This window comes from Ascaphus truei, chromosome 12 (assembly GCF_040206685.1).
Source record: "Ascaphus truei isolate aAscTru1 chromosome 12, aAscTru1.hap1, whole genome shotgun sequence".
Classification (NCBI taxonomy): domain Eukaryota; kingdom Metazoa; phylum Chordata; class Amphibia; order Anura; family Ascaphidae; genus Ascaphus; species Ascaphus truei.
Window position 1 is genome coordinate 50237438 of NC_134494.1, and position 26977 is coordinate 50264414.

The window sequence follows — 26977 nt, forward strand, 5'->3', positions numbered from 1 at the left end:
CCTTCTATTGGAGGTCTTTGACTATATAGTTGGCCTCTCTTGTTAGGGGTTCCCCCTCTATTGGAGGTCTTTGACTATATAGGTGGCCTCTCTTGTTAGGGGCCCCCCTCTATTGGAGGTCTTTGACTTCTATAGTTGGCCTCTCTTGTTAGGGGCCCCCCTCTATTGGAGGTCTTTGATTATATAGGTGGCCTCCCTTGTTAGGGGTTCCCCCTCTATTGGGCCCTCATTAGGATGCCTCAGTCAGGAGACCCTGCTCAGCCTCCCACACAGGGAGAAGCGGGGCGGGGAGGGGCAGACACAGGGAGAAGCGGGGCGGGGATCCGCCTCACACAGGGGCAGGGGCGGCCTCTCCCTCCCGCAGACTCCGGGCACAGGAAGCAGGAAGAGGACACAAGGAGGGGCCCAGTGACACCGAGCCGCCCCCGGGAGCCCAGTGACACCGAGCCGCCCCCGGGAGCCCAGTGACACCGAGCCGCCCCCGGGAGCCCAGTGACACCGAGCCGCCCCCGGGAGCCCACCGGGCAAACATGGATTTCAATGTAGAAGCCATGAGACAGCGACTGGGGAAGGTGAGTGACCGGGTGGGATCCAGAGGGGATCCTGCTGAGATCCAGAAGGGATCCACCCTGGCATGAGGTCTGAGGATTCATTCAAGTCTGTGGAGAATAATCTAAGTGCTACTAGCACTAGTGGGCAATGCACATGAAGAAAGTGTAAGTGTGTGTGTGTGTGTGTGTGTGTGTGTGTGTGTGTGTGTGTGTGTGTGTGTGTGTGTGTGTGTGTGTGTGTGTGTTAACACAAAGGAGATCAGTTTAACCACATGCTCTTTGAAAAGTGTAATTTACATTTCTATACATGTACTGTAGTGATCTTATCCCATAAGGGACAATCCTAGGACCAAAGTGTACTAATGGCTGTGACGTGATTACGGGTCAGTCGCTGCGCACTAATGGCTGTGACGGGATTATGGGTCAGTCGCTGCGCACTAATGGCTGTGACGTGATTACGGGTCAGTCGCTGCGCACTAATGGCTGTGACGTGATTACGGGTCAGTCGCTGCGCACTAATGGCTGTGACGTGATTACGGGGTCAGTCGCTGCGCACTAATGGCTGTGACGTGATTACGGGTCAGTCGCTGCGCACTAATGGCAGTGACGTGATTATGGGGTCAGTCGCTGCGCACTAATGGCAGTGACGTGATTATGGGGTCAGTCGCTGCGCACTAATGGCAGTGACGTGATTATGGGGTCAGTCGCTGCGCACTAATGGCAGTGACGTGATTACGGGGTCAGTCGCTGCGCACTAATGGCTGTGACGTGATTACGGGTCAGTCGCTGCGCACTAATGGCTGTGACGTGATTACGGGGTCAGTCGCTGCGCACTAATGGCTGTGACGTGATTACGGGTCAGTCGCTGCGCACTAATGGCAGTGACGTGATTATGGGGTCAGTCGCTGCGCACTAATGGCAGTGACGTGATTATGGGGTCAGTCGCTGCGCACTAATGGCAGTGACGTGATTACGGGGTCAGTCGCTGCGCACTAATGGCTGTGACGTGATTACGGGTCAGTCGCTGCGCACTAATGGCAGTGACGTGATTATGGGGTCAGTCGCTGCGCACTAATGGCAGTGACGTGATTACGGGGTCAGTCGCTGCGCACTAATGGCTGTGACGTGATTACGGGGTCAGTCGCTGCGCACTAATGGCTGTGACGTGATTACGGGTCAGTCGCTGCGCACTAATGGCTGTGACGTGATTACGGGGTCAGTCGCTGCGCACTAATGGCTGTGACGTGATTACGGGTCAGTCGCTGCGCACTAATGGCAGTGACGTGATTACGGGGTCAGTCGCTGCGCACTAATGGCTGTGACGTGATTACGGGTCAGTCGCTGCGCACTAATGGCTGTGACGTGATTACGGGGTCAGTCGCTGCGCACTAATGGCTGTGACATGATTACGGGTCAGTCGCTGCGCACTAATGGCTGTGACGTGATTACGGGTCAGTCGCTGCGCACTAATGGCTGTGACGTGATTACGGGTCAGTCGCTGCGCACTAATGGCAGTGACATGATTACGGGTCAGTCGCTGCGCACTAATGGCTGTGACGTGATTACGGGGTCAGTCGCTGCGCACTAATGGCTGTGACGTGATTACGGGTCAGTCGCTGCGCACTAATGGCTGTGACGTGATTACGGGTCAGTCGCTGCGCACTAATGGCTGTTACGTGATTACGGGGTCAGTCGCTGCGTACTAATGGCTGTGACGGGATTACGGGTCAGTCGCTGCGCACTAATGGCTGTGACGTGATTACGGGTCAGTCGCTGCGCACTAATGGCTGTGACGGGATTATGGGTCAGTCGCTGCGCACTAATGGCTGTGACGTGATTACGGGTCAGTCGCTGCGCACTAATGGCTGTGACGTGATTACGGGGTCAGTCGCTGCGCACTAATGGCTGTGACGTGATTACGGGTCAGTCGCTGCGCACTAATGGCTGTGACGTGATTACGGGGTCAGTCGCTGCGCACTAATGGCTGTGACGTGATTACGGGTCAGTCGCTGCGCACTAATGGCTGTGACGTGATTACGGGTCAGTCGCTGCGCACTAATGGCTGTGACGTGATTACGGGGTCAGTCGCTGCGCACTAATGGCTGTGACGTGATTACGGGGTCAGTCGCTGCGCACTAATGGCTGTGACGTGATTACGGGTCAGTCGCTGCGCACTAATGGCTGTGACGTGATTACGGGGTCAGTCGCTGCGGACTAATGGCAGTGACGTGATTATGGGGTCAGTCGCTGCGCACTAATGGCTGTGACGTGATTACGGGGTCAGTCGCTGCGCACTAATGGCTGTGACGTGATTACGGGTCAGTCGCTGCGCACTAATGGCTGTGACGTGATTACGGGGTCAGTCGCTGCGCACTAATGGCTGTGACGTGATTACGGGGTCAGTCGCTGCGCACTAATGGCTGTGACGTGATTACGGGGTCAGTCGCTGCGCACTAATGGCTGTGACGTGATTACGGGGTCAGTCGCTGCGCACTAATGGCTGTGACGTGATTATGGGTCAGTCGCTGCGCACTAATGGCTGTGACGTGATTACGGGGTCAGTCGCTGCGCACTAATGGCTGTGACGTGATTACGGGTCAGTCGCTGCGCACTAATGGCTGTGACGTGATTACGGGTCAGTCGCTGCGCACTAATGGCTGTGACGTGATTACGGGTCAGTCGCTGCGCACTAATGGCTGTGACGTGATTACAGGTCAGTCGCTGCGCACTAATGGCAGTGACGTGATTACGGGTCAGTCGCTGCGCACTAATGGCTGTGACGTGATTACGGGTCAGTCGCTGCGCACTAATGGCTGTGACGTGATTACGGGGTCAGTCGCTGCGCACTAATGGCTGTGACGTGATTACGGGGTCAGTCGCTGCGCACTAATGGCTGTGACGTGATTACGGGTCAGTCGCTGCGCACTAATGGCTGTGACGTGATTACGGGTCAGTCGCTGCGCACTAATGGCTGTTACGTGATTACGGGGTCAGTCGCTGCGCACTAATGGCTGTGACGGGATTACGGGTCAGTCGCTGCGCACTAATGGCTGTTACGTGATTACGGGGTCAGTCGCTGCGCACTAATGGCTGTGACGGGATTACGGGTCAGTCGCTGCGCACTAATGGCTGTGACGTGATTACGGGTCAGTCGCTGCGCACTAATGGCAGTGACGTGATTACGGGTCTGTCGCTGCCACTCTAGCAGTCCCATAACGTAGTGAATATGTAATGCCCTTAGACGTTTGCGTTTAAAATAAAAACATGCAGTAGGTATTATCTGATACATTAGAACTGATTTATTTTAGAAACCACACGTAGGATATTGCTTGGGTTGCCTCTGGTTAATTCTGACTTTTAGTAGGGTGATGCATTGGTAGCCCCTCTGGTGACCAAATGTTAAAATTAGACTAAGGAGATTTTTAATGCAACTTTTTACAGTCTTTTTGCCTTCAAATACAATCCTGGAACTTGTATGTTGTGACCAGGGTGGGAAAGGGACAGTAACCGTTCTAAATATAAAAATGACGCATGGCGGCATCTTTTTAACAACAGTTGAAGTAAGAAAGCGTTGACACTTTCTGTGTTCTGCTTGCAGTATAAATTCCGCGATCTGACCACGGAGGAGTTGAAGGACATGAATAAGATGTATCCAAACTTCCTGTTCTCCATGGACACATACAGTAAGTGTCCGTAACTGACGTGTACAGGCACATATACATGGATCGCTCCTATAACGGACTGGTGTGCCGTTGAGAATGAAGCATGTGATTCCAAATGGAATAATGCTGACGGGGAAATGAATTCGAACGGTGGATTCACTTATTAAAACGTAACAAAGTCATACAGAGGACATGGACCTTTTGGTCATTATCAGAGCAGTCACATTGCCCTGAAGGGAAAGGGAATACCTTCTCTATTATTCAGATACCACAATGCTTGAGGAACTTCACTAAGACCATAAGGTTGCTGTGTCTAGAGCAGCACGACGACAGGCAAGTGATTAATGCATGCTGGGGTTTAGCACTGTTTAGTTAATCTGCCCCTCTGCATCTTCTTGACACTGTAGGGAGGTGAACTGAGCACCTCTTTAATACCTAGAAAACCGCAGTGCCGTTTTAACGTTATAACGCAACCTGATTTCATTATTGTGCTGAATAAAGTAAGGTCGTCCTTAGTAGGCGTTGCATGCTCCCTACGAATCAAAGCTGTTACAAAGTAACATACTGTCAATATGTATGTGTAGCTTTATTTATGGGCTGCCCAGTGTGTGCTCAGCCCTTTACAAAAGAGACCATAAAATAAGAGTGCATTATAATACAATATCGTGCAACAAACAAAAGTCCGACAGTAGGAAAGGAAATCCCTGCTCCGGAGAGCGTACAATCTAAGTGCAGGACATGGTGCAGGGAGCGGCGCTGGGACATGGTGCAGGGAGCGGCGCTGGGACATGGTGCAGGGAGCGGCGCTGGGACATGGTGCAGGGAGCGGCGCTGGGACATGGTGCAGGGAGCGGCGCTGAGACATGGTGCAGGGAGCGGCGCTGGGACATGGTGCAGGGAGCGGCGCTGAGACATGGTGCAGGGAGCGGCGCTGGGACATGGTGCAGGGAGCGGCGCTGGGACATGGTGCAGGGAGCGGCGCTGGGACATGGTGCAGGGAGCGGCGCTGGGACATGGTGCAGGGAGCGGCGCTGGGACATGGTGCAGGGAGCGGCGCTGGGACATGGTGCAGGGAGCGGCGCTGAGACATGGTGCAGGGAGCGGCGCTGAGACATGGTGCAGGGAGCGGCGCTGAGACATGGTGCAGGGAGCGGCGCTGGGACATGGTGCAGGGAGCGGCGCTGGGACATGGTGCAGGGAGCAGCGCTGGGCAGCGCTGACGCTCATGCTCTCCTGCTCAAGCAGGAGATTTTTCTTGTCCCTGCATGAGCGTCAGCGAGCGCGCTTGTGTGCCGGGTGGGAGGCGGATCGGCGGGGCTAGCGCACCACGTCACGGACTGCCATTGGCTTCTGGCAGTCATGTGACCGGCCCTGCGCTTGCATGAGCGGCAAAATTTAAACTTGCCTGTCTTCTGCATTTCCACACGCCTGCGGAAGCGCCGTCTAAAGCCGCGCTGATAGGGATAATGTTTCCACTCAGCGCGCCTCAGCACGGTCTTTTTGATGTCCGAGGCCTAAGTATCACGTTGGGAGACTTGCAGAGACAGCAGGTGAGGGAATAAGTGCAGTATATGGCAGTGCCTGGGCACAGTGGGAGAGTTACAGAGACAGCAGGTGAGGGAATAAGTGCAGTAGATGGCAGTGCCACAGTGGGAGAGTTACAGAGACAGCAGGTGAGGGAATAAGTGCAGTAGATGGCAGTGCTTGGGCACAGTGGGAGAGTTACAGAGACAGCAGGTGAGGGAGTAAGTGCAGTAGATGGCAGTGCCACAGTGGGAGAGTTACAGAGACAGTGGGTGAGGGAATAAGTGCAGTAGATGGCAGTGCTTGGGCACAGTGGGAGAGTTACAGAGACAGCAGGTGAGGGAGTAAGTGCAGTAGATGGCAGTGCCACAGTGGGAGAGTTACAGAGACAGCAGGTGAGGGAATAAGTGCAGTATATGGCAGTGCTTGGGCACAGTGGGAGAGTTACAGAGACAGCAGGTGAGGGAATAAGTGCAGTAGATGGCAGTGCTTGGGCACAGTGGGAGAGTTACAGAGACAGTGGGTGAGGGAATAAGTGCAGTAGATGGCAGTGCTTGGGCACAGTGGGAGAGTTACAGAGACAGCAGGTGAGGGAATAAGTGCAGTAGATGGCAGTGCTTGGGCACAGTGGGAGAGTTACAGAGACAGCAGGTGAGGGAATAAGTGCAGTAGATGGCAGTGCCACAGTGGGAGAGTTACAGAGACAGCAGGTGAGGGAGTAAGTGCAGTAGATGGCAGTGCCACAGTGGGAGAGTTACAGAGACAGTGGGTGAGGGAATAAGTGCAGTAGATGGCAGTGCTTGGGCACAGTGGGAGAGTTACAGAGACAGCAGGTGAGGGAATAAGTGCAGTAGATGGCAGTGCTTGGGCACAGTGGGAGAGTTACAGAGACAGCAGGTGAGGGAATAAGTGCAGTAGATGGCAGTGCTTGGGCACAGTGGGAGAGTTACAGAGACAGCAGGTGAGGGAATAAGTGCAGTAGATGGCAGTGCCACAGTGGGAGAGTTACAGAGACAGCAGGTGAGGGAGTAAGTGCAGTAGATGGCAGTGCCACAGTGGGAGAGTTACAGAGACAGTGGGTGAGGGAATAAGTGCAGTAGATGGCAGTGCTTGGGCACAGTGGGAGAGTTACAGAGACAGCAGGTGAGGGAATAAGTACAGTAGATGGCAGTGCCTTGGCACAGTGGGAGAGTTACAGAGACAGCAGGTGAGGGAATAAGTGCAGTATATGGCAGTGCTTGGGCACAGTGGGAGAGTTACAGAGAGAGCAGGTGATAGAATAAGTGCAGTAGATGGCAGTGCTTGGGCACAGTGGGAGAGTTACAGAGATAGGAGGTGAGGGAATAAGTGCAGTAGATGGCAGTGCTTGGGCACAGTGGGAGAGTTACAGAGACAGCAGGTGAGGGAATAAGTGCAGTAGATGGCAGTGCTTGGGCACAGTGGGAGAGTTACAGAGACAGCAGGTGAGGGAATAAGAGCAGTAGATGGCAGTGCCACAGTGGGAGAGTTACAGAGACAGTAGGTGAGGGAATAAGTGCAGTAGATGGCAGTGCTTGGGCACAGTGGGAGAGTTACAGAGACAGCAGGTGAGGGAATAAGTGCTGTAGATGGCAGTGCCTGGGCACAGTGGGAGAGTTACAGAGACAGCAGGTGAGGGAATAAGTGCAGTAGATGGCAGTGCTTGGGCACAGTGGGAGAGTTACAGAGACAGCAGGTGAGGGAATAAGTGCAGTAGATGGCAGTGCCACAGTGGGAGAGTTACAGAGACAGTGGGTGAGGGAATAAGTGCAGTAGATGGCAGTGCTTGGGCACAGTGGGAGAGTTACAGAGAGAGCAGGTGATAGAATAAGTGCAGTAGATGGCAGTGCTTGGGCACAGTGGGAGAGTTACAGAGATAGGAGGTGAGGGAATAAGTGCAGTAGATGGCAGTGCTTGGGCACAGTGGGAGAGTTACAGAGACAGCAGGTGAGGGAATAAGTGCAGTAGATGGCAGTGCTTGGGCACAGTGGGAGAGTTACAGAGACAGCAGGTGAGGGAATAAGTGCAGTAGATGGCAGTGCTTGGGCACAGTGGGAGAGTTACAGAGACAGTGGGTGAGGGAATAAGTGCAGTAGATGGCAGTGCTTGGGCACAGTGGGAGAGTTACAGAGACAGCAGGTGAGGGAATAAGTGCAGTATATGGCAGTGCTTGGGCACAGTGGGAGAGTTACAGAGAGAGCAGGTGATAGAATAAGTGCAGTAGATGGCAGTGCTTGGGCACAGTGGGAGAGTTACAGAGATAGGAGGTGAGGGAATAAGTGCAGTAGATGGCAGTGCTTGGGCACAGTGGGAGAGTTACAGAGACAGCAGGTGAGGGAATAAGTGCAGTAGATGGCAGTGCTTGGGCACAGTGGGAGAGTTACAGAGACAGCAGGTGAGGGAATAAGTGCAGTAGATGGCAGTGCTTGGGCACAGTGGGAGAGTTACAGAGACAGTGGGTGAGGGAATAAGTGCAGTAGATGGCAGTGCTTGGTCACATTGGTTGGTAGGAGTGACTGTGGGTGTGGGATAGTAGTCACAAGTCCAGGCTGTTGAAATGCTCAATTTAAGGTGTGACCTACAGGTGTGGAGAGAAGGTGGTTGGCAAAATTCAGACACCTTGAAGAATCTAGTACACAACAGCAGCACTTGTGTTATTCGGTATGTAGAGGTTCATTTCGTAGATAACGTAAAACGTGACTATTTTGTTCTTTTCAGCTTTCAACGACGGCTCTCAGAAAGACTTGTTGAACCTTACAGGAACCATTCCAACTAAGTTTCAGGGTAATTACAGCTTCCAATGACTACCCCGTATTTTATGTGGATGAAATGTAAAGGGGATGTGTATTAATATGATGCAATTGGCTCAGTTTAGTGGAGCAAACATTTCACTATGGGGGCAAATGTATGGAACGTGTTTTTTTTGTGCGTTTCTTACATCCAACGCTAAAGTCTCGGGCAAAGATGTGAATGACACCTCAGTCCTAAAACAGAATAAGGAAAACTGCACAAGTTACAAATGCAGCGTGGCCAAAAATACAGAAACCAGTGATACTATAACAAGCGCTAGACCTGTGGGATAGTGCAGTGCACAATAAAGCTGCCCGGTGTTCTATTATGGGAACTATCTCAAATAGTGCCCAAAAACAATATAACAATACAAATATAGAAATAAATGTGGCGCATGAATGTGATAATCAATTATGTGAAATAAATAATATAAAGTCCATAAAGGATATGGTGGTGACTGGAGTGGAAAGAGTCTTTTCTTCTGAATGATGATAGATTAGAATAGAAAATGGACTCAGTCCTCAATACACGTTGTAAAGTTCCTCCTCACAGCAGCTACTGTCCTGTTCAATAAGACATAAAACAGGGACACAGCATTGCGCAGAATTGTTTTAAGCAATGAAGCCCCCTAGTGTAAATGCCCAAAAGAATGCCCACTTACTAGAAGTAGGAAGGCAGCGTGCGGTGGAGAGAAACTGTATGTTGGGTCTTCCAGATCCGATCGTTTTCAGGGTAACACCAACCCCACGTGATGTCCCTGGTTCGGATGGATATTAAAGGAAAGGCCTCCTTCTCAGAGAGAATGTTTTCTGAATATGTCTCAGAACTCCTGTGCTTGGATCTCCGTAACCGGGGATATAAAGAGAGAAAGGATTGCGCAATATCGTTGACACTTTAATGACACATCCTAACTAAAACAGAAACATACTCACATTAGATCTGTGATTTAAAAACAGTATTAGAAGTGCCCGACCCGGCTAATCACCAGTACACAGTCTCTGACAGTCCTGACAGCACCGCGTGTATCCCGCGTTGTTCAGGCGCACCGCGATGACGTCACTCTCTCTGTGCCAGATGAGTCACCAGACCGGCACCTGCTTAGGCTCCTCCCTAGGTGTTTCGTGACGGGGAACGTCACTTCTTCAGGGGATTGTGGAGCCTCATCAATCCCATTGTCTTAAATAGCCCTATTTTAACCCTTTCAGTTCTGGTATAACATTGGGTGTAACAAAGGTGAATGTACTGGCGCCGTAATGACGGTGCCAGTGGGGTAAAACAAACACCTTTGATACTAAGGTGTGTACACTTGAAATAACATAAAACACACTACAGGCATACCCCGGTTTAAGGACACCCACTTTAAGTACACTCGCGAGTAAGGACATATCGCCCAATAGGCAAACGGCAGCTCGCGCATGCGCCTGTCAGCACGTCCTGAACAGCAATACCGGCTCCCTACCTGTACCGAAGCTGTGCGCAAGCGGGGAGACTATAAAGCCTGTTACACATGCGTTATTTACATCAGTTATGCACGTATATGATGATTGCAGTACAGTACATGCATCGATAAGTGGGGAAAAGGGTAGTGCTTCACTTTAAGTACATTTTCGCTTTACATACATGCTCCGGTCCCATTGTGTACGTTAATGCGGGGTATTCCTGTACTGAGCTAAAAAAAATAATAAAATAAAAATGAAAAAATAATGAATGAATAAAATGTGGATAAAAACAGAAATATAAATTGATTCAGCAACAGGAATTGAAATACCATAGCGATAGAACAGGGAGTCTCAAAGAAAAGATGCCAAATCAAAGTCAAATGTTCAGTCCTTTAGGGGAGAGAGTTTTTGGCAAAAAATATCTAAAATTAGGGAGCCAGCCGTTTAAGCAAAGGCTTTGTGTTAGGGCGGGGGTATAATGGATTTGTGGACAGGGGGGGCTTTTGCGTTGCTGGCGCCATCTGACCATAAAAGGGTTAACTGGCTTCCGGGGTTTCAACAGCAGTCTGGTTGGCAATTTAATTTGGCTGTGGGACCCTAGTTTTCAGGGCTTGGTAACTCAGGGATGGAAAATAGTACAGAAAATATATTCTTGTAATTCACCAGTATGGATCCCCCATGTTTCCTTGAATAAATTTATCATAAATTTAAAGGATTTTTGATAGGGAAAATAAAACATACACAGACCATAATTTCACCAAATGTAATGCAAGATGTGTGCTTTTGAAATTCACCTGCATCAATTGTCTTGCTTTACAAAGCAGACAATATGTGCCCGCCCCGCTCCCACTTAAAAGGGATTGGGTTACTGATCACTCCGCCCAAGAAGCACCACTCAATCCTAGTGGATTGGTGGACCAGTGGGTAGGTTGTAAGTAACTTGGTTAGTAATGACTAGGAATAACCAGGAGGGCAAATCGGGAGACGGGAACCCCCTGACTAGGGTACAACACCACCCCACAAGAGATAGTCAGGCTTTTGAGCCATAGGACTTCACACTGCAATGCATGGTCACTGAGTCAGGTCTGACATAAAGGGACACTGTTGTGGCCACAGACAGATGTCAGGTGAAGTTATTATTGTTGATGTATTGAATAAGGGAAGGTTCTGCTTTAATATAAGGAAAATCTCCTGGTGCCTTTTTATTACACGTAGAGACTTCCTCACATCAGTACAGCCCAGCCCAAATCCAGACTAGTAACTTTGGGGGTACTAACCCCAAGAGACGCAACACACCCATTGTAGCCTAAACATATAGGTATGAATGCTCAACATGTTTGAGTAAGTCTTTGAGTTTCGAAATGTCTTTCAAACAGCAAACGTGGTCATTGACACCTCTTTATTATTAATGTAATAATAAACCTGCAAATAAAATAGATACATAGGAGGTGACGTGCTCATCACACCAGTATTCCAGTTATTCCTTATCACTACATAGAAAGAAAAAAAGACATCGTATTATTCCAATAAATTAGCATGGCACAAAAACTTTATACATCTTTGCTGGCAGGAAATACTTGGCAATGACAGGGGATCCTCGATGCCGTGGTAAGTGAAGCAAACTACTAAGTGTCTTCTGTTTTTCAACAGGCAACTCCTACAACATACCCATTTGCCTGTGGGTCTTGGACTCCCATCCATTCGCGCCTCCGTTGTGCTTCTTGAAGCCGACTGAGAGCATGGGAGTCCATGTTGGCAAACACATAGACGCGCACGGGAGGATCTACTTGCCATATCTGCAGAACTGGAGCCATGTAAGGATAGCCATCAACTCTTATAGGGGTCTGTGCACTATTGTTACCCTGTATTGGCAGTGCAACGGGTGAGAATATAATCAGAAGAAAAATGAAATATTAATCTTTGCAGTGCCCTAATAACGTAGGTCAGTGGGGCACAAGAATTTTTTTGGGGAAGGGGGGCGCGGTGGTTACAGAGGCCCCGCGCTCTTCAGCGCGAGGCCTCTGTAACTCACTTACCTGAATTCAGTGGCTTCGAGCGACAACGCAGCAGGGTGGACGTTATGTTACATGACCCAGCTGCGTCATTTGATGCCGGATTAAGAGTAAGAGGGGGCGCGACACTGGGGGAGAGCAGGCAGTGGGGCGCAGCGCTGAAAGTTTGCGCACCCTTGATGTAGGTGGTACTACATGGTCCTAGGCACGCCAGAGCCCCTTACAATGTACAAGGTACGTCATAAGCACTTGCTCGTTGTTGCAAGGTGGGATCGGGTTCACCGCTGCGACAGATCAGCCAGTCTGGTCAGAATGGAAGTGGAGGTCTCTTCACTTCCGCTTTCTGTCGCACGGGGCACGGTCATGTGATCACATAACCCCAGCAGCCCCTCCCTAGGCGGGACGTAGGTAAGGCACCGCCTAGGGGCGGCATGTCTCGGAGCAAAATGAAGGAGCATTCCAGGCGACACTATGCTCTTTATAAAATAGGCTTGAAGGAGGGGTTCTCCGGAGCTGAACCGAGTTGATTTCAGCTTCGGGGACCCCCTGCTTCCTGAGATTCTTGCCTCCGTAGGGGGTGCCAGTATTTCCGTGGTGTTCTAAAGATCCTGCATCACGTGGGCTAATAGAAAGACATCAGAGATTACGCTGTGGCTTCCTATTGGCCAGTAGGGCACGGGAATTTTAAGCCGCCATATTGTGAACCCAGTCAACTCTGCTTCAACCCTATAACCCTAAAAAAAAAAAGTGTTGTATATTTCTAACCCAAGGGCGGTACATAACCGTAACGGTTAGCATACACTGGTTCCGTATCTCAGGGCACTCGTGCTCATCTTAAAAGGAGAATAAGGGACAATAAAGCAGAAAAGGTAGCACGCCTCATTTGAAATAAAACGAGAGCAAATTTGTCTGCTGTGCCCCCACACCCCACCCCTCCCTCCCCCCCACACCCCACCCCTCACGCCCCGTTAGTCCCGTTGTTTCAGTCTAGGACCCCGAGATCAACTTCAAAAGGAGAAATGAAGAGACGGCTTATATGCAAAAATGTACTAGTCCGTTTATTGGCATGTAGGAAGAGGGCGTTCCCATCTCAGGACGCAGCTCCTGCCATCAGAATCCAATGCCCAATGCGCCAGGGTACATCATCGTCATGGAAACACTGTAAACAAAACAAGCTTCATCATAGGAGGTGCCCAAGCACCCGCCCGCATGCATCATTGCCCCAAAGCTGTTATAAAGTAAACGTTGCAAACGCTTAGTCAGGGACACGGAGGTAATCTGAATATAATCACAAAAGGCTTGTACACGGGAGGGACAAGCATGGGTCCTTTGAACCCTGACACAGGCTGTTCACAACACTCTCTAGGGACAGCATTCTCTTGGCAAGGGCTGTAATAGAGAGGAACTATACTCAATATACCAAACCCAAAGTACTTACATATACGTGATAAAAGGAAGTGTGGGACTATAATGCACCTAGGTTAAGTCATCGTGCATACTCCGTATAGGAGCAGTAAACTTACTCTGACAGAAAACGCCATAACATAGAATATAGGTGTCGCTGTGATTAGTGACAGAACAAAGAGGGCAGTATGGGGAGAAAGATGGACAACCGGGCAGGGTTGTACAGATGGACATGACCCCACCCCATACTGGCCTACCCTATGGTGGACGCCCTCCGTAGGGCTAGTTTCCTGATCTGGGATGAAGGGAGAGAAGGATGTAACAACTTCCACCTGCCACCCCACCTAGCACAATTCAGACATCAGTGAAGTTCCAAACGTGCTTACAAGCAAAGCAGTGTGTTGCTATTGCAACGTGTGGCAAAGGGGTTCACCCTTCGTTATTGGTGTAGCAATAAATATTGCTAAACCGGACTGCACATTCTAGTAACATAAACTTGCGTTGCATGTCCGCTTTAAAAGAAAAAAGGAAAAAAAACCACCTTACAACGTGATGAATTTCCTACGTCTTTTGCCTTTCAGCCAAAGTCGACGGTCGTTGGCTTAATCAGAGAAATGGTTATGAAGTTCGAGGAGGAGCTCCCGCTGTATTCCCTGTCCGCCTCAGATGCAGCCAGACAGAAGGATCTTCTCTCATACATTGCACAGGTCACAGATGGTAGGGGAACACGGATGCAGAACTTGGGGCCTTACACTTTATATGCAGTGTATTTTGGCTGAAAATCCTCCTTGAAGTCAATGGGGATTTTTGGCAACAAACGTCTGCTTAGGACACCCTTGGGTGTCTTATCACACTTCTGGGATGTGCTGAGCACAGAGTCGTAACTATATAAAAAAAAAAAAAAATAACAATGCAACTACTTTTTCTGAATATCATTAATAGACAAAAATAATGTTAACTTTGTCCAGCTAGTCTCGGCTGTTTTGGAGGTAAGTGGCTCCTCCCTCCCAGGGTTTAAGCTCGCCCATCCCCACTTTCCAAGCAGGCAGTTCTCTCATGCAGCTGGTTGGGGCAGATCCAATGCGATCATTCTTCCTCTAACTATAGAGGTAAATAAGAATTGTAATCAGTTAGTGTTAGGGCCTGTAATATTTGGTCATGCCTTGAAGTGGCTTGCAGGCTTAAAATGCCTTGGCCAAAGGGTTTAACTAAATGACCCTTTTTCAAGAGATATATAGGTATTTCACTGTATATTAGTGTCATGTTGGATGTAACTTTGGGCTTCTTTGTTTTTTGTTGTATAAAACTTAAATACAATTTATTTGTGACTGAGGCACATGGCGATTAATTAATGTACCACGATCATAAGACTAAGGCACTAGGGTTCGAACCTGTTTCTCTTGATTCAGTGGCAGTGATATTACTACCAGGCAAATCCTTCTCCGACATTCCTTTCTGAATGTCATACACTACATGTATGTGTTCTGTTTGTTAGGAGTATCCAATGTAGACGTCACCCCGACAGGCAGAAGCAAGAAAAATGGCGATATAAACAAAGTTACAGTGATTGGAGGGGGAGATCTAGCCATGGCTTGTTTATTGGCGATATCTGCTAAGGTAAGTATCCACCGCTATGCAAGTTCTATAATATGGATTGCATGTTTGTGTTTACAGTGAAGTAACTGAACTGCAAGGTCCTGCCAAGCTGGAAAAAGCTATTTTCAGCTTCAAAGATCCTTAACCAGTGAAGTTACTGGTGTTACTTCCTGATTTTGTAAGGGGATTTAGGCGGTTCCATATTTTCCTACTGGATCTGTAAGATATGGCAGTCACTATGTTTCCTCTTTAGGGAGATTTAATACTGTAATATTACTGATGAGTATCTCAGGAACCAGTTCCCGTGCTATGAATAAGAAAAATTGTGGTGGGGGAGGAGCATCTAAGATTGCAAAATTAAGCTTGGGCTCCTGTGGATCACAGCAGAGTTTAAGATATAAGCAGCAGTAGCCAATCAGTAAGAGGAATTTCACTTGTTATAAGTGACGCACCCCTCACTCCATTGGGCATTTTTGTTTCTATCAGAAAAGGAAAGGAAGCCGCTACTTGCTAATGTCAGAGGAGCAGCTCAGTTATTAGTTACAAACTTCAGTCCCAATCTGTAGAGCACACACACAGATTCTGATGATGATGGTTAAAATAGAATCTTATTGCATATTTACCACTGGTATAAGAAACCTGACCCTACCACATGCGTTTTGCCTCGTCCCTCAGATGGCATCAACCAAATACAAAAGTCTACAACAGTTATTTATATATATATATATATATATATATATATATATAGACATATAGATATATCTATATATCTATATCCCACCCCCAATTAATTTACTCACAAAAAAATGGCAAATTTTCATTTATAGCATAAACCATGAAGATGGCACTTGTGTAGACTTTGTGATGAAAGTATTGAAATGTAATTGAACTTAAAACAAAAGATTAACGTTTGTTGTAAGTTCCATTACATTTTCAATACTTTGATCATAAAGTCCATTGGATTATCTTCTTTGTTTATGCTGAGTTTATTCTTTAATTATTGTTTGGATCGACGTACAACCGTGGCAGGATCTAATGGCTCTGAGTGGTCCTCTTACCTCTATTAAATTGTAATTGTATACATTTTCTAAAAAAAGATCAACGAATTATCATTTAACACAGGTGTGCATTTGAATGTATAACAGAACATGCAATACAAATATACAGTATGTATATTCCATGCATTACACAACTCAAGAAAATATATGAATAAAAGAGGCATATCCATATAATTCTATAAAACGACTAATCTTTCATTTTCTTTTTCAAAATCCATTTTATTTCCGCTCTGGAATCTCTACCTGGAAAATATTGTGGTCTGGTACAGATTCATTGACGATGTTTCTTGTATTTGACGTGTTGTGGCATGGAATCTAAATATTGTTTGAGAATTGAATGAAAATGAATTCAATCTTGAATTCAACAAGAATATACACACATTATACAGTTTCCTGTTTGGGAGGCCTTGTTTAGGAGCGTTTCGGGGAGATGCTCAACATACACTGCTGCAAGGGGATTAAAGTTTTAAGAAGATTTCTGACAGCCCGAGCGCGGAACCCTTGCTGTATCTGTCAATCTTGAATTCACTTTACATTTTGATGGGAGGGTCAGTTGTAAGAAATCATTGGTTCTGTGCCAGGTGATTTCAGATAAAACGAAAATAAGGGGAATGAAAATCCCCTTTGTATGTCTATTGCTGTTTTGATCCTCATGCAGAGTGGAGTTTTGTGTTTGCTCAGGGTTCTGCAGACAAGGTGGTTCTTCTGGACATCACTGAAGGTGGAACAAAAGGAGGAGGAGCTATGGACTTGGACATCTTCAGCATCCCAAATGTGGAAGTCCGTAAAGGTGCATTAATAGCATTGTGTGGTCTTCCCCTCTGATAACAACCATAGTAGTGATACTTTAATCTTAGTAAATGCAGCAATGTACGTTATAAGAGTAACCCAGTGGTGACACTGATTCAGTTCCCAATGTGACCGTGGACAAATAACTTAAACTTTTTCAAATGGCAACAAAGTGAGATTGTGAGCTTAACAATAATGCCATTGCTTTTGAGGGTGATGAATGTGATTTGATTTTATTCCCGCTGTCGGCTCCACGTGACCCTATGCAGCTTGAACGAGAAAGGTATTTGTGGCTGAAAAAAAACGTGGAATTATACAAGCAAAAAATTATATATTCGTATTCTAAATACTGTTTTGTTTGTAGATGTGTTGTGCATTTGAAGAAGATACTTGTGTGGTTTCATTATCATTTCATCTATAAAGAACTCTCTCTTATTGGTCCATTAAAAGACATCATAACCTACAGCACATCTGTACTTCTCTGGGACCAATACAGCTACTATAATTTTAAACATTCTGTTATGTTCGATGTCCAGAGCTGTGTATGCTGTTGGTGCTATATAAGACGGGGGGAATCTATGCATATCATTACGGGTATAATCAAACGATGGAAAAAGTGAGTTAAAAATGTTATCACATAAGAAATCATTCTGACTGTATATGTTTTCGCAGACATCTCCTCCACTGCTGGCTCAAAAGTGGTCATTATTACAGTAAATGCATGGAGCAATGCCCAGTCTTACCTTAGTGTCCTACAGAGCAACGTGGATCTGCTACGTGGGATTATCCCAGCCGTGGCATATCACTCTCAGACTAGTGTGCTGCTTATCGCATCTCAGCCAGGTGAGTGAAGGCCTTCCAATAAATTGTACAGAGGTTATGTGATGGGTCATCTTCTGATTTCTATACTATGTTTACCAACTCAACAAACAAAACTGCTCCATGTTTTGCCCCCAAAGATTTCTTTACACTGACAAATCTCCCTTCAAAGAGTTTCTCTCCTTGATATTAACAAGAGGGGGCAGGAGGAATTTAGTAGGGGGGAAAATATGAAAGATTTGATCAAAGACGATGAAGAAGAAAGTTCCTTTAATTTGAAATTCTCTTATCCAGTATGAAATGAAATATCCGAAAACCAATCTCTTGGCAGTTCATTTATTTATCGTAAGGCAAGATAATAATAAAGCTTCATCTACAGGTGCAGGGTAAACTAAAACACACTGGGGATGGAGAGCGGGCGTTCTTTATTGCTCGATGGTATTGTTGATTCGTTCTTTACATTCTGATGTATACACTCGAAAAACGGATTCATATAGTAAATCCTAGCTAGTCGATGCATGGCTTGTTAGCATGAAACAATCCTTGGAAAAGTCTGGCCACAAAGCCTATCCCTTATCTTGGCCTTGGACAGGCTCCGTCTTGTACCCAAATTGTATTATAAACAATTCACTTGTTCTAACTTTCCTATAAATCCGTTATTTCCGTTTTAAAGGTGTTTTTCTTGTCTGGGGAAAGAAAACAGATACTGAATGACATAGAAGCATTTTACATGTGTAGATGGGATTTAACAGACCACATGGATTCCGAATCACATGGATTCCATTTACACTGGGCAAATTATAAAGAGGAAATGTGGGGTCTGCCTAGAGATATTTTACCTTGGTTTCAAAATGATTGGACTATTTTGCAAGTACAGTATCAGTGACTAAATATGCGTTGCTATTATGTTACTATGTATACTTGTTATTTAGTTGAAATAATGACGTACGTGGCATGGAAGTTGAGTGGATTTCCTGACGGGCACGTTATGGGCATTGGATGCAACCTGGATTCTGGGAGGTTTCAGCATATTGTAGAAGAGGTGTTACAAACCCAAGAAACCACACAGGAGGCCTGGATTATTGGTGAACAAGGTGAAAACAAAGGTGAGCTATTGTCTGCAAGAATTGTATTGTGAGAGCATGGACCGCTGGATCAATATAAATGCAAGTATAGGTTAAGTACAGATTTAGCACCACTCCCCCATTAACGTGCAAAATAACACATGAAATATCACGCATGTTATCTCTTTAACCATTGTTTTCAATAGGGATATTGTTAAAAAATGCGTTAATTGTGTCATAACGTCGGCTACATCTGTATCTCTGTGGATTTATCATGGCTTTAACTCGATGGATATATATGTATTTTTTTCAACGTCCTCCTCTGTGGAACAGGATGAACCACTGGAGTTCTTCTATATTCTGTGACATCACTATGGCAAACGGATCCTGCGTTGCTGATCCTTCTGGCAGCTAAAGGGTTCATTTCAACATAAGTCAAGTTAATGTGTTCAGCCTGACTGTGTTTCTTTAAGAAAGCCATATGCATTAAGTTGTTTATTGCGGGGGTGCGCAAACTTTCTGTGCTGCGCCCCCCCTGCCTGCTCCGACCCAGTGCTCGCGCGCTCCCCACCCCCCGCCCTTGCCTAGGAACCGGCGTCATGTGACATGATGTTGCCATGGCGACGCATTGCCCAAAGCAAAGGTAAGTTACAGAGGCCTCGCGTGCTCTCTGGCATTACATTTAAATGCTTTGGGGAAGAGCGAGGGGCTTCTGTAACCGCCGCACCCCCCCCCCCAAAACAAAATCTCGGGGCGAGCCCCCCAGTTTGCGAACCCCTGGTTTACAGGGTCCTCCGGTTTTGTGCGTTTAAAGTGGAACGTTCTTGTTCTTTCAGTGGCTGTCTGGAGTGATCCCGGTTCAACAAATAATCACCAGCCCCCTGCAAAAATATATCCCAAAATCTTCCAGGAGCAGCTAACAAGCAGGTAATTCTGGTGCAATGCAAGCTGTTCATCGCTGTGTGTGTGTGTGTGTGTGTGTGTGTGTGTGTGTGTGTGTGTGTGTGTGTGTGTGTGTGTGTGTGTGTGTGTGTGTGTCTAATACAATACAATGCATGAAGAATGGGAAGATGAAATTACAACTGAAGTCTTGAAAGGCGCTAGGGAAGAAGTAGAGAAAATTACGCTCTTTACATGTTGCTTGAAGGACAGGACAATTCCAGAACAATGGAGGAAAGCCATAGTTATCATCCACAAGAAAGAAGACCTCGAGAACTGCAATCTGTCTCCTTCTAATCACTTACACATTTTTACGAAGATACTCGCTAATCGGCTGGAACAGACCCGGACTTTGCCCAGCCTAGAGAACAAGCGAGATTTCACAGTGGCTACAACACAATGGACCAAATCCAAGTCGTACAAGAAGTCATGAATACGATCTAGCACTCAGCTTTGCATCCGTAGATTACACCTACATCTACACCTCAGCGCTCCTAGATGCATTAAGACGATAAAGTGTTGAAGAAGCTTATATTGATATAAAGGACATTTACGAGAATGCCACATCAATCATTACATCAAGATACAAGCAAGATGAGGATCAGCAAGGGAGTGCGGCAGGGAGATACCATGTCACCACAATCAGCCAGGGAGTGCGGCAGGGAGATACCATGTCACCACAATCAGCCAGGGAGTGCGGCAGGGAGATACCATGTCACCACAATCAGCCAGGGAGTGCGGCAGGGAGATACCATGTCACCACAATCAGCAAGGGAGTGCGGCAGGAACATACCATGTCACCACAATCAGCCAGGGAGTGCAGCAGGGAGATACCATGTCACCACAATCAGCCAGGGAGTGCAGCAGGGAGATACCATGTCAACACAATCAGCAAGGGAGTGCGGCAGGGAGATACCATGTCACCACAATCAGCGAGGGAGTGCGGCAGGGAGATACCATGACACCACAATCAGCCAGGGAGTGCGGCAGGGAGATACCATGTCACCACAATCAGCAAGGGAGTGCGGCAGGATCATACCATGTCACCACAATCAGCCAGGGAGTGCGGCAGGGAGATACCATGTCACCACAATCAGCCAGGGAGTGCAGCAGGGAGATACCATGTCACCACAATCAGCAAGGGAGTGCGGCAGGGAGATACCATGTCACCACAATCAGCGAGGGAGTGCAGCAGGGAGATACCATGTCACCACAATCAGCAAGGGAGTGCGGCAGGGAGATACCATGTCACCACAATCAGCAAGGGAGTGCGGCAGGGAGATACCATGTCACCACAATCAGCCAGGGAGTGTGGCAGGGAGATACCATGTCACCACAATCGGCAAGGGAGTGCGGCAGGGAGATACCATGTCACCACAATCAGCAAGGGAGTGCGGCAGGGAGATACCATGTCACCACAATCAGCAAGGGAGTGCGGCAGGGAGATACCATGTCACCACAATCAGCAAGGGAGTGCGGCAGGGAGATACCATGTCACCACAATCAGCCAGGGAGTGCGGCAGGGAGATACCATGTCACCACAATCAGCCAGGGAGTGCGGCAGGGAGATACCATGTCACCACAATCAGCCAGGGAGTGCGGCAGGGAGATACCATGTCACCACAATCAGCCAGGGAGTGCGGCAGGGAGATACCATGTCACCACAATCAGCCAGGGAGTGCGGCAGGGAGATACCATGTCACCACAATCAGCCAGGGAGTGCGGCAGGGAGATACCATGTCACCACAATCAGCCAGGGAGTGCGGCAGGGAGATACCATGTCACCACAATCAGCAAGGGAGTGCGGCAGGGAGATACCATGTCACCAAAGCTTTTCACAGCAACAAGGGATGGAATTTAATTTTTTCCCCTTGTGAGACCTTAATTGGACTATGTTTTCCTGGGGTTTTGTGTTTGCCTTCCTCTTGATCAATATACTGTAAATACAAATATAGGATAAGTATCTGTCGTATAAATTGAATATAGGTTGAACTCGATGGACATCTTTTTTCAACCTTATCTACTATGTAACTGTGTAACACTTGAATTGTTCAAGACATTAGATTGGGAAGAAAAAGGAATCAAATCAATGGTGAATATTTCAGTCCTCTACGATTTGCTGGTGACATGGCTATTTTTGCCAACAAGTCGGAAAGTCCTCCAGCAACAAATTGGAGAACTCACCGACGCAAGTACGAATGTGGGCCTCGGTGTGAATAAATAGGATCTGGTCGACACTCGCCAGATATAGCAGCGGTGTTAGTGCAGATGGGATGGCGGTCCGGAAACCCATCCAAAAGTATACAGGACCAACGGTACCCGCAGTGCTTAAAATAAGAAGATTGAAGGAACCTGCTAGCAAGAATAAAGAATTTAATATGCAGAGCTATATGACAGAGGGAGAAATCAGCACAACGTTTCGGGTTAGCCTTCATCAGGTCAGAAAGATTTACAAGTTGTGCTGTCTTCTTTCTCTGCCTGGATTTTATATTATTCTGTATGGTGCGTGCCCTCGCCCATATCTGTTTAAGTATTTATGGTGTGCTATCGCTTTTCATTTTTGTGAGTTGCGTCACGTATACCATTAGCAACAGTTGCTGCGCAAGTTACTAGAGATGCTGCTATCCCCACGTGGCCTCCGTCTCACTTGCTGAAACACCGGACTGTTCACTCTGAGCCGCCAGAACACTGGAAGACAGGCGCTGTGGTGTGAAACTGGGCTCTATTCTCTACTATGTAAAGGCAGTGAAGCATGCACGGAGTAATGAGCTTGACAAAGGATCGTATATACATTGTGTGTGTGTGTGTGTATAGCACTCCTTCAATACAAAGATATATAACTTTTATTTACTCCGTCAATAAATGTATGTTTTGGACCCAGCAGGTCCTTTGTCAAGCTCCTATGGTAGTCTTCCATTTCACTGCTTAAATAGTGTGTAGGGGGAGCCCCATATGCGCTTTTGGCGCCAACTAAGAGATCACTTCCTATTTACGGAAGCTCTACTGGGACAAAATGATGAAGCAAACTCATATTGCTTCAGACGCTCGGCGGCATGCCTAGTGACGTAACATCTATTAGTGGCAAAAGTACGGAAGCGCTGTGCGTTCAATATATGTGTGTGTATGTGTGTATATTGTGTGTGTGTGTTCATGCATGCAATATTTTAAAATCTCATATTGGTTTAGTTGTACCTTTTTTACTTCATTGTGAATGTTTCCTGGGCACTATTTGTTAAGGTTAGTTTATTATTTCGTTTCTCTTTGCAGAGCCCTGGAGATGCTGAAAGGCAGGGGTCAGAGATCGTGGTCGGTTGGTCTGTCTGTGGCTGACCTCACCGACACGATTCTAAAAGATAGAAGGAAAATCCATTCCGTCTCTTCTCTTGCCAAGGTAACACTCACTGTACGGTAACACTCACTGTACGGTAACACTCACTGTACGGTAACACTCACTGTACGGTAACACTCACTGTACGTGCTTAGCACTGTCCTCTCGCCCGCATGGCCTTTCGAACAGCATATCGCCTAATACCATGCACCATCTTAAAAGTGGCAACTCCGTCTGCATTTTTGTTTTGTTTGAATAGATATAACAGTTGCTTCGCTAGATATAACAGTTGCTTCGCTTTAAGGAAATTTAATTACTTAAGCTGCTGATCGATCAGCAAAGATCGTGATTCCCTGGGGTTCACCTTATGGCCGCCTATTTAAAAAGAGGAAGTGCTGTGTCTTGTTAAATGCTTGCTATAGCAACCCGAGGAGGCTTAATACATTAAAACTCATTAAAAGGGCATACCGAGTGGGGCAAAAAATCAAGTATTTAATACTACACAACTGATTTATTAAAATTAAAAAAAACACACATATAGGATTTTGCATGTATTGCTGCTTTAAATGAAAAAAATATATATCTTTAGGGGTACCGCTATGGTGTATATGTGTCTATATCTCTTTATCACATTGGATTCTCATGTTGTACATAATCCTGATGATGGTCCCATAGCGGACCGAAATGTTGGTGTCACACTTGGACCACAATACACACATTTTTTTCACTACTGTATATACATAGGGTGCTGTCTCTCTTACCCAGGACTCCTGGTGTGGTGTTGTACATTTTGTTGTGCCATGTGTTACATGTACATGCTAATTCAGTTTTAACTCTTGAATAAGAAGTGCCCAATGTTTGTATTTTTATATATTTTAAATATATACCCATACTCTAGCAATATTAGAAACCACTGTTGATGCCCTCGCACTTCTGTTCTGTGGATGCATGGACAGTGTTGCCCTTAATACAAGCATTGAATGAATGTTTAGCCATACTGTCTGTTAATAAAAGTTATAGATTGATTAATTAAATTGACTTCTGATTCTCTTATGTCCTCATCACAGTGAGCCAGTGTGAAGGAGACACGGGACCCTTATTCCTACTTCTGTTTCCTTTCAGGGGGTTTTCGGGATACAGGACGAGGTGTTTTTAAGCATCCCATGTGTCCTGGGGAGCAGCGGGGTGATGGGAACTTCCAAGACTGTTCCAGAGGACGACGTAGCATCTGAAACTCTCCAGAAAAGCGCAGCGGCCATTCACAGTCTGCAGCAGCAGCTGAAACTCTGATAGACATGAAGTAGGACTCCTGGTGGGGTGGACAATTAAGGCTGCGAACATAGTGCAGGCGATGGCACGCGCGGCACGAACAAATGCATGCAAGTGCATCAGTCCGGCCATGCTTTGCAACGGGCGGCAGGATTTTGAGCAGACACATATTTTTTTTATTTTTTTTTTTCGCATCACTTGGGCGTTCCAGCCAATGAGGTTGAACCAGCTGCCACGCCTCCCTGTCATGCCGCAGCCTGAAACCACATATCGCTCAGGCTGCAGGCGTGCGTGTCTGCTGGCGCTGTGTCGCGCGCCCACTATGACCTAAGCAGTAACAATGTGTTGATCCTGAGCCTGCAGTGCAGTCTTGCAATCCATACTTGCCCTGAATAGGTCAATATTTTTAAGCGAGGAGGGTATAAGAGGATATGCAATATCTTTCTATTTCCAAACCTTATCCTCTGTGTTTCTATTTTCATACTAAACATATACCATAAAACACTTTCAGGTGGTTGTCTAAGGAGATTCTACCCCTTGTGCTGTCCTGCACAGTACAACTGCTTTTTTTAATGGCACTTCTCTTCCCCATGTATCTACCTTTTCCTAGCGTCTAAAGAAATCCACTATGGTTGTCACCGACCTGCATCTGGTAAGAAACCAGAGGGACTTGTTTGAAGCAAATGACATATTGTCATGCATATTTTGGGGGGCTTCATGCAAAGGTCAAATGTGTGATACTGTAAAGCAATTTACCATGTCGCACTGCACCCATGCTCCTTTGCACGTGAAAGCGTAGACCAGTGATTCCCAACAGGGAGGTGTCTCCAAGGGGTTCCCAGGCAGTGTAGCGGGTTCCTGAGCCTGTGTGGGGACTGTACACTTTGTAAGGCCGCACTTATAATCTCGGCGACGCTGACGTCATGCTGTGGTAGCTGAAAACAAATGTAATTGACTTCCAGCGATCACGACCGCGCCGTCGCTCCTACTATAAGCTCATGCGATGGATTCAATGCTTTTGTTTTGAAGCGACATCGCCGGGACTATAAGCGCGGACTTAGGCCCCAAACTGCACCTTGGCATAAGGGAGTTATAGCTGACAATTGCAGCAGGAGCTTCCCACAATGCTTTGCATCCACAGTGACAAGGCATTGTGGGGTGTGACTTTGGAGGCTCACCCAATAATTAACACCTTCACCACCTGTGCTCTCTGCACACACTGAGGCAGTTTGGGGCTTTATTAGGTGTATATACCCTCGCCAGAATCTCAGGACACTCCACTGGCTGGGACCGGTCAAGCAGTTTTATTAGCAATAATCTGATGAATAGACAATTCATAACCGGGAGAAAATATTTTCATTTGTGGCAAATGTGTGAAACTTGCCACATGTGCGCTCCATACATGTGACGCTGGTCTCCTGTGCCAAGGTGTCCGTGCCCACTCAGACCTGCCATATTTAAATGATGTAACGGTAGAAAACTCTATTATAAAGGTACAAAGGTTGATGCATTACAGTACATTGTGCACCTTCTCCAACTGTTCCAAAATCACACACTGATAACAATTGCCCCAAAGCTCTTGATACGAATCCCTCCATGGGGGAGATTCACTAAGCGTCTACGTGAGGTATCGCTGCCCGATCGGGCGCCAAGTCGATAGCAATTAGGGTACGATACCCCGCATCGGCACCTGGGGACTCCTGGCATATACAGTATATCTTATCTACAATGCTCATGTCCTCGCAATTTTAACTCCAATGCACTATACAGGCATACCCCGGTTTAAGGACACTCACTTTAAGTACACTCGCGAGTAAGGACATATCGCCCAATAGGCAAACGGCAGCGCACGCATGCGCCTGTCAGCACGTCCTGAAAAGAAATACCGGCTCCCTACCTGTACCGAAGCTGTGCGCAAGCGGGGAGACTATAGAGCCTGTTACAAATGCGTTATTTACATCAGTTATGCACATATATGACGATTGCAGTACAGAACATGCATCGATAAGTGGGGAAAAGGTAGTGCTTCACTTTAAGTACATTTTCGCTTTACATACATGCTCCGGTCCCATTGCGTACGTTAATGCGGGGTATGCCTGTACATCCTAACAGCGGTTAAAAGCTCAGAGACCAAAGCGTACTAGAGATTAAAAAAATAAAACAAAAAGTTGTAAAATATGAAATGGCGTAAAAGGTGTTGGTTATAAACAGGGATATTCTTATATTATTGTGTATGCGTGAAACAATCTGTGGGGTGCGGGGGATTGTGTATGCGTGAAACAATCTGGGGTGTGGGGGATTGTGTATGCGTGAAACAGTCTGTGGGGCGGGGGATTGTGTATGCGTGAAACAGTCTGTGGGGCGGGGGATTGTGTATGCGTGAAACAGTCTGTGGGGCGGGGGATTGTGTATGCGTGAAACAGTCTGTGGGGCGGGGGGATTGTATGCGTGAAACAGTCTGTGGGGTGGGGGGATTGTGTATGTGTGAAACAATCTGTGGGGCGGGGGGATTGTGTATGCGTGAAACAGTCTGTGGGGCGGGGGGATTTTGTATGTGTGAAACAGTCTGTGGGGTGGGGGGATTGTGTATGTGTGAAACAGTCTGTGGGGTGCGGGGGGATTGTGTATGCGTGAAACAGTCTGTGGGGCGGGGGGATTTTGTATGCGTGAAACAGTCTGTGGGGCGGGGGATTGTGTATGTGTGAAACAGTCTGT

At 47.1% G+C, this 26977-nt stretch overlaps 1 protein-coding gene across 1 annotated transcript; it reads left to right on the forward strand.

The window, feature by feature from the left end:
* The first annotated feature begins 320 nt into the window (after nt 1-320).
* UEVLD (UEV and lactate/malate dehyrogenase domains) lies at nt 321-26585 on the forward strand. The gene is made up of 12 exons (XM_075567676.1): nt 321-572; nt 4150-4234; nt 8474-8539; nt 11635-11798; nt 13982-14117; nt 14896-15017; nt 16736-16844; nt 17516-17686; nt 18595-18768; nt 19563-19653; nt 22933-23056; nt 24116-26585. The coding sequence occupies exons 1-12, from the start codon at nt 531-533 to the stop codon at nt 24281-24283; spliced, it is 1452 nt and encodes a 483-aa protein (XP_075423791.1). The 5' UTR covers nt 321-530; the 3' UTR covers nt 24284-26585.
* The last annotated feature ends 392 nt before the right edge of the window (nt 26586-26977 follow it).

Excerpts from the sequence above, each read along its gene's own strand:
- UEVLD (XM_075567676.1), top strand. The coding sequence starts at position 531 with ATGGATTTCAATGTAGAAGCCATGAGACAGCGACTGGGGAAG. Across the intron at positions 4,235-8,473 it reads GTTCTCCATGGACACATACA|CTTTCAACGACGGCTCTCAG; the intron begins GTAAGTGTCCGT and ends TGTTCTTTTCAG. Across the intron at positions 19,654-22,932 it reads CAGGAGCAGCTAACAAGCAG|AGCCCTGGAGATGCTGAAAG; the intron begins GTAATTCTGGTG and ends TTCTCTTTGCAG.